This window comes from Oculina patagonica, chromosome 14 (assembly GCF_052425735.1).
Source record: "Oculina patagonica isolate OP01 chromosome 14, crgOcupat, whole genome shotgun sequence".
Taxonomy (NCBI): domain Eukaryota; kingdom Metazoa; phylum Cnidaria; class Anthozoa; order Scleractinia; family Oculinidae; genus Oculina; species Oculina patagonica.
The window spans coordinates 12,749,234-12,757,359 of NC_135771.1; the positions used below are offsets into that span (position 1 = coordinate 12,749,234).

Below are 8,126 nucleotides of genomic sequence, written 5' to 3' on the forward strand. Positions count from 1 at the left end.
AGCGACCTTTAAGGCTAGTTTTTACTAGCAACAGAGTCGGAGTCAGAGCGCAGAGTAGTACGATCTGTGGAAATCAAACCAACGGAGTCGTAAGCAAGCTTAAGCAGAGTTCCAATTCCGCTGATGACTCCGTCAGTTGTGTTCTCGCGAAAACTAGATTGTTGGAGAAAGAAAGGAAGCATTTGGAGAGCGCACGAGCGTAACATATTAAGGATCAGATAATGTTATGGTCACACGCGCAAGCCACGCTCTACGTTTCTATTTAATAGCGTGTTACAACTAACGCTTTTACAACTGATGAAGGCTTAAGTACTAGCCGAAACGTCTAGTAAACAATATTTAAAGAGTTAGTGTCAAACGAGTAACAAACCATTTAATGTGAACATGTCAACTACTGACTACCCATCTACGATATTTAAAGGCGTGAGAACTGTGGCATTGTAATTTGTGCAGGTTTGGTAGGGAAGCATTCCCTTGTCTTCATTTACTTCTTTTCACTAGAGACGTCCTTCTGTCCTTAATCATTCGCTTCTATCGTTAATACAGTTGAAATAACAATTTCTAGCCAATATATAGTTTCTCTCTACCAGTGTGCATCGCGCGCCAGTGATCTGGCTAGCGGCCATTGTTGATGCCACGAAAGTTTAAATAGAGTCGAAATAAGAAGGAAAATACAGATTGCTCAATATTTTTTAAACTTTGTTTATGAGTATCAGTGTATTTTAAACATAATGTATTGTTGGTGTTTGTAACACGCTTCCTCGGCCGCAGTACACAGTTGTTTTGAGAGAACCTTTACGTTGTATTCTGGAGGAAGAACCTAACTTATTTTATCCATATTACATCACATTTCACCGAATACTTCCTTTAAATCATCAAGATAACCTTTTAAAGTCTTTATAATATAACCATTCTTGTTTTCCTCCAGAAATCTGCGAATGAATGGGACCTCATCTTGTTGCCCCTTGACAAACTTTTCGAAGTACATTTTATTGATAGCTGTCATTTTCTGTCGCTTTAGAATAGTGTTGGGCTCTGTGAACCAATTAAGCGGTTGCTGATCGCCGAATACTTTTTCATAACTCAGCACGGCGTCTTTTTCTACACGCAAAAGCTCAATGATGCGCCCTATGATGACGCCAACCGGAAGTAGATCGAGCGCGGGATCCGTTGACATGGACTTCCCGTCTGAATCCCGCACCAGTCTCCGCGCAATCTCAAACAGTAACATGAAGTGCAGTTCGTTCATGGGACTCACCGCGTTGAACAATGCTGACTTCATTCCTTTAGTGTTCAGTTTGTAGGTCATGTCACCAAGACCTTTACTTGTCACGCCACTTCTGGCCAGCAAAGAGCACATTTCTGGATAAGTGTAGTACTTCAGTCTCCCAACGACTTTTATAAGCCCATGTCCCGGATGCAGCGCGGTGGGCATAAGCTCGACCTTGAATTTTTTGTCAGCGGCAAACTTCAGAAAGTAAGGACCACTGTCCGTTTCACGATATTCCATGGTAATGCGGCGCAGGAGATTGACCACAGCAGCACCAGTCATTCCCATAATGCCAAAGGTGTATTTATTACTGGCGCTCTCCTGAATTTCCGCCAAGTTGATTTCTTTGGCATTTTTGACAAAGAACAGCTCATTCGCCTCGCTTTGTCTCTTTAATTCCTCCTTCAAGGCCCTTGTTTTGTCCTTCCAGCCTTCAAACTCCCATTCAAGCTTTACAACGTTGTTGTCGCCCATCAGTCGCTCCTTTTCTTTTGAGCTGTGGGATGTTCAAAGAAAAAGGAGATTTTTAATTTTGACAAAACAAAGCTATAATTTGTTAAAGGGGAGGGGATGGTTGTCGGCGATTTATGTTAAACCCCTAAAAGACACCAATCTGGGTGTGACTAAAGCTCTCTTATAAAGATTTAATGGTTGATCGATCTAAACAACCAACTGACATGCGATAGTTTTGTATTTCTTCGCGTACAACCCTAAAAATAGGTGGTTTTCACTGTCACGCCACTGTCATGCCGCGAAAAAATAAATCCAAAACTATTGTGTCAAAAAGATCAAGAATATTACAGGTTGTAGAAAACTACTAAATAAACTTTTTGTCCAATTCTCAGGTCCGTATTTTGTTCCGTACTCGAGTTATCCGTCCAAATGTTTCACGCAAATTTAGAGAGCACAGTATGGAAACTCCATGATGGAGTCCAAGTGGTTGGGCTCCAACATCGCCGCCGGAAATCAATGAAAACAACTGGCATTAAATTTTGCTACAAAAAGCGGTCCGATCACCCTCGTAAACAAGTAAACATTCGCATAAACACTTCTAGCAACACCTCAACTGTTCAGATTGTTAAAGATCGCAAAATAAGGCATTTTTTAAAGAGAACGTGACAGCCTTCTGGCGGCCATCTTGGATCTCGTGTGGCGAGAAACTCCGAAATTCAAAAAAATGCTCTACCTTAAAGACGGCGATTGCTATCGAGCTAAAACCTTCAAAACAATATATATTAAGGACGTCTAATAGCCAGTGAAGAATAAAAACTCAGGGGTCTTGCGATTCTGGATTTTAGAATTTTGATGACGTCACGTGAAAACCAAGAATATCATGATGGCTATTAAGATCACACGAAGTGGCATCAAAATCCGAAATTTACAGATAACAAGCATTCCAGCTCTTTTTCACCTCGGAGCCTCCCCCCCCCCCCCCCATGAGGGGGGCTCTTTTACTATTAAAATCATGTTACAGTTGACGTAAAGTATATGAAATAATTCATATATGTGAACTGCGGGTGAGATGTAAAGTGAAGAAATGATCCTCGTAGTGAATTGCGATTAAAGAAATATCAAAGAAAGAAACCAGAAAAAATCTGGCTTCATCGTCCATAAAATACAGACTAATGAATTACACTGATAAGTTCCTTTCACCCCCACTCCGGGAAATACACTAGTTGTACCTATCGGTAAGTGCCAACGAGCGAAATACTCATGTTTGTTCATAAGAACAGATATTGAATGGTTTTTGATAGAACTATATTTGAAATGACCAAAATATGGTAAATTGTATTTTAAGTAATATGCTAAAAAAGTGCTACTGGTGTTCATAAATGACACAGGATTGATAGCCTGCGTAGCAGGCGCCGTAGTTTCCAGCGCGCGTATTTTCGCGATCGCGCAATTTTTTTAAACACACTAAAAAACGTACACAGATGTTTGCTACGCAGGCTACGGGATTGACAGATTGATAACTCTTGACAAATCTTTAAATTCTTTTCAACGTTAAAATGTCACAAGACGGGCAATAAATGAGGTTTAATCACTGTTTTGTAAATACAACACGCCATGGTTAAAATGTTTCCGTTCACAAAAGGGATAGTTGCATTTCAAGAACTTCTTATAAATCAAATCCCAAAATCAAAACTGCTAAGATGCTTTTTTAAAAATAATTTTCAGTAATCAGAGACAGTAATGCACGGGTCAGATTTCAGTCGCGCATGCGAAGTGTCATGCTCAGTTACGCAAAACTTGAAAAATTTAAACAGAAAACAAAACTTGAACGGTCAAGGATTATTTGGAGATAAAATTTTTATTTAAGTTAACATTACATTTGCCGTTAGAAGCAAAAAACTTTTGACTTTCTTGTGTGTATGACATGCAGTAATTTTAGTGAGCGTCGCTTTGTATTAATGCTATTCCCACGCGGAGCGAAAATGCGTGCCAAATAAAATATAAACGGTATTTTATTTGGAATAAATCATGGGTTAAACAATTACTATAAACACAATCAACACTAAAAGGAAGCATTTACCCGACTTCAGCATTCTCATAAGTCAAGAAAACTCTATTTGAAGTCAACAGTCCGCTTTTGATTTTCATGTCTCTCTTCGATCGTAAATCAAAGGACTCCAAAGTCGAAAGATTATTTCATCGCTTTAAAGACCTTGATGTTTGTTTTTCGGCGGTCGAATATTCTGTAGGGTATTCTCTTTCGATTTATAATTCCCTAAAGGTGTATTTATCGGTAAAGGGATGAATGACCACATTGAAAATTTTAACAGCGAGCCGCGTGGACGCCATTTTGGTCATTTGCTCTCAAGCAAGGAGTGAGAGACTGGGAACCAGTTGGGAAGTTGGGAAGAACAATAAAACCCAAATATGGGGTTTACTTACACCCAAATATGGTCAAAAAAGAGTCCCTTACGCAGAACTTAAGATTTTCTCTGCCTATACACTCATTCGCACACGGCTCTATGATTCTGCCGCCTCGACAGCCTCGCCTCTTGGCTCGGCTGTCTCGTTGGCAATAAGAGAAGGACCTGGGAACTACCGGCCACGCTGTTACCGTATCAAAGCCTGCAACACGTTTTTTGGCATAAAGTGCTCCGCGCAAAACCGGATATTCCATATACTATATTGAACAAGTGTTATCGTATACATATCTCACTGATAACACAGAGATCTGCAAAGGCTTCTCCTGTCACTAAACAGCGCATGCATAAATAAAATCGACACCTGTTCATTTGAAATTATCGATATTTTTTTTGAAAGATTGCCTGCGTTTTGAAAATTCAGGAATAAAAAGTTTTTTACGAAAAAAACTCGTAGATTAATCTGACCTTATAATTACTTGCTGATAAATAAAAACAATGGATTTGTTTTCATCGGCCTTGTTATCTTTCAGCGCATGAAATATATCAAATATAATGAAGATTCCAGTTTTGTTTTCAGGGCAGATATGTTAGTCAACTGAGAAACACAATAACCCATTTTATAATTTTGAGATTAAAAACTCGCCTCTATGCTTGCGCTTTTTAAAGCTTTACAAAGTCTCTGTCTTAATTGTTGAGTAAGCTGAATGAACAGCAGTTTCTTGCTGTTTTCAATACATCTAAAACAGCGTGATCATAAAGAACAAAAGAAACAGCAAAACTCCATGCGAAATCTTGCTTTGCGTTAATTCGTCTCTCGCTTGTATTAAGTTTAACGAATGGACTAGAAAATTGTATCATTCAACAGCAACAAGAGAGGGAAAATATAAGAACGATGTTAACAGATGTTGTACATTTAATGTTTATGATCACAATGGCGTGTCCATCTTTATTTGCGGCAAGAACTCATTCAACGGCATTAAATTGGTCACGAAAACTGACTTTTGCCCGTGCGTCACGCCTGTTTTTAGCAGTGCTAAGATGATTAAAGATGTTCTTGCGGTGAATGAGATTTTTACACCCAGATTTCTCCTCGTAAGCCGCGCCGATTTTCGCGGTTGATTTTACGACTGAGTTAATCTCCGTGACACAATGTTTCCCAAATCTGTTCGCAAAATATTCTATACACCTTTAAAATACACAACAAATGACTTTTAAAACATGGAGAACTAAACCTTACCTTGAAATTTTCAAAGAGAAGCGAAGAGATCTAAGCTTCAGTTTGCAGATTCAGGCAGTCCTTCGCTAGTCGCAACAATAACATAGCAGATGTTACCACGAGGTCATAGTGAAAACAAAAGCGTCGATCTTACTTTCGATGTTTTGTTATGATTATTAAATGATGCGAGCCAGTCCGTCAGGTTCTGGGGGTAATGAAATCATTAAATTGCAGCTGAAACCTGTCCTTTCAAGTGACTCGCTGAACTGTGGCGTGCGATTGCGTTTACAGTACTGCGGATTATAAAGTGGCCTTTTCCAAAACCTTACAGTAAAATGACGGCTTATGAATTTTGCACTTAGAATACAAAACAAGTGCTAAAATCAGTGACCCTTACCATAGGGTGGAGTATGTAACGTAACTTGCAGTAATATTTAAAAACTCTGTTCTCCTCTTGCTATTGTCTGGATTCTCTCTGCTCTACATAGCAATCGGATCGGAACTTCCTCAACTCGCAAAACTTAACAAAACTTCAACTGTTTCTTTTACTTGGCACGTTTCGCGACAAATTCAAACAGTCTGTGTTGTGTGAAGTAGGGGCACTTATTAACACAACGTATAACAAACACAAAGAAATCACAGTGGCGCTATCAAAATTTCATTTTCTGTTTTCACTGTAGCTCTTGTTAAAGAACTGATCCGTTTGAAACTTCATTGTTAGTTTTCAGAATTCTGAAAGGAAGTGAGTTCAGAGGTTAGCTTTTCTCATCACTTCCGTAGTACATAATTTACGAGAAGCAGATGAAACGGAAGTGAAAGAACCGGATGTTTTGAATTGCAAATAAACGTGGAGTATATGTCACTCCTCTGTTTCCCCAAAGAAAAACAAAGGTCCTGGGCACGACACTACACGTATTACGTGACTATTCTCGAATCTTCCATTTCATTTATCGTCAGAGCTTCTCCCAGTAGTCATAAGTAGAGAACAAAAAGCGCGCGAAACGACAATTGGTACAAATATCTCACGATATATGTACTCAAATTGTGGTCTTCTTTTTGGTCCTTATTCTGTCCGACCTCGCAAAAGTGCCAACAATACATGTTCCAAGGATTTGGAGCAAGAAAGCGAGATACAATCAAAATCCTGCGCAAATGCTACGTACAACTTGCAAATCTCCCCCCCCCCCCCCCCCCCACCCAAAAAAAAATGTTCACCTGAAGGGTGGACATGGCTGGCTGGTCCTAGCCGAATTTCACTTGTTTGTCCCCAATGAACTCTCGTTAAGACGGACACCTCTCCAAGGCGGACAGCTTGAGTTGATCGCGAGGGCGGTGCGCCTTAGAGGAAGTTTACTGTACACATTTGGGCTGGGTGTGTTTCTCAAGCTAAGAGCCGATCATTTGTTGATAACCAGTGAAAGATACTGGACATCTCAGGTAGAAAAACGTTACCCAACCTTGGAGACGGCCTATTTGTGTCAGCTGCGCCTAAGCTTGGAACGGTCACCCGAGTGGAACAACTCATCGACTCATTATTATTTTTTAAATAAAAATAAATAAATGTAAATGTAAATAAAAACAAACCTATATAAACTATGTATCTAAATAGTCTGGGCCTTATCCAGTGTTATATAGTGAGTTCGCTAAAAACACTACTTCATCCAGCTGATTAAAGGGGATGTGTCACGGCCAAATTTAGTATATTTTTTAAGGGTTTGCCAAATACTCCCTATGAAACCAGAAAACCATGATGAACTGTTAGCAAAAAAAGTCACTTCTATGGATCTAAATGACAAAACAATAACTTCATTACAAAGAAATATGTCCTCTGGGACTTCTGAGCGTTATTAAAAGTTACCAACAAACGAGATTAAGTATGGAAACTGTTTAGCCTGACAGTTTTTCGAAACCCATATCGCAATATGTTTTGATGAGATCTTCTTCGATTTCTGTCTATCCGTACCTTCATTTGTATTTGCTGTGTTATTGAAATGTTCCTTCACTGTTTAGAGTGGTTATTTTTATGTTTAACTCAGTTCAGTGCCCATTTTCGTATGTTTAAATTTGGCTTTAGTCCATAACGCAGTTCCTAATATCGGGTTTCACTGTAGTCATCTCGACTTTTATTACCTTGTTACTTGTATGCTTTAGGCGGCACTTTGAAAAACGTATAACTGTGTATGCTCTAGGCTTTACCTAAGCTAATTCGCTAAAAACACTCCACTTAGTTAAAGGAACTTCACCTGAACACAGCTTGTAAATTCACCTGCCAATTTTTTTCAAAGGCGTGAGATTTTTATCCTGGGACTGCCAGCATTTCGAAGACGACCAATCCGAAGACTTTTAAAGATTTCGTAAGCTTAGTACCGTCACTAATATGGACTTGCTTTTTCTTGCACTGGTTCGAGTTTATATACTTTTATGCGCGTAGCATACATGTCATACATGTATGTAAATATATTTCTGTGAGCTACACTACACATTTTCACTTTATGCCACTAAATATGCAAATTCTCAAAAAGCACCTTTACTGAAAGCTCACAAGTTAACATACATGTATTAAACTAAATTTTATAAAATTAGAACTATGTTTAAATGATTTTTCTCTCCATAAAGGTGTTGTGCCCGGACAAAGATCTGGTTACGATTAGTTTGAGCGGTAATTGCATTTTATTTACCTGGTTGCAGAGGTTGATCTGCATCTGTTTGTTACAAATGAATGCATAGCTTTACAAACATTGTTACCTTGTACCATAGATCGACC

General features: G+C 39.0%; 1 protein-coding gene across 2 annotated transcripts; it reads right to left on the bottom strand.

The window, feature by feature from the left end:
* Positions 1-225: 225 nt before the first annotated feature.
* LOC144637823 (uncharacterized) lies at positions 226-7,718 on the bottom strand. Of its 2 annotated transcripts, none has more exons than XM_078496903.1 (2): positions 7,606-7,718; positions 226-1,766 (listed from the first exon to the last, which is right to left on the bottom strand). In XM_078496903.1, exon 2 carries the CDS (start codon positions 1,742-1,744, stop codon positions 845-847), a length of 900 nt encoding a protein of 299 aa, XP_078353029.1. In that variant the 5' UTR covers positions 1,745-1,766; positions 7,606-7,718; the 3' UTR covers positions 226-844. The 2 variants fall into 2 exon arrangements, with proteins under 2 accessions (XP_078353029.1, XP_078353028.1); XM_078496902.1 differs by lacking the exon at positions 7,606-7,718 and adding an exon at positions 5,384-5,675.
* Positions 7,719-8,126: the final 408 nt, after the last annotated feature.

Coding starts and splice junctions, on each gene's coding strand:
- LOC144637823 (XM_078496903.1), bottom strand. CDS start 1,744: ATGGGCGACAACAACGTTGTAAAGCTTGAATGGGAGTTTGAAGGCTGG.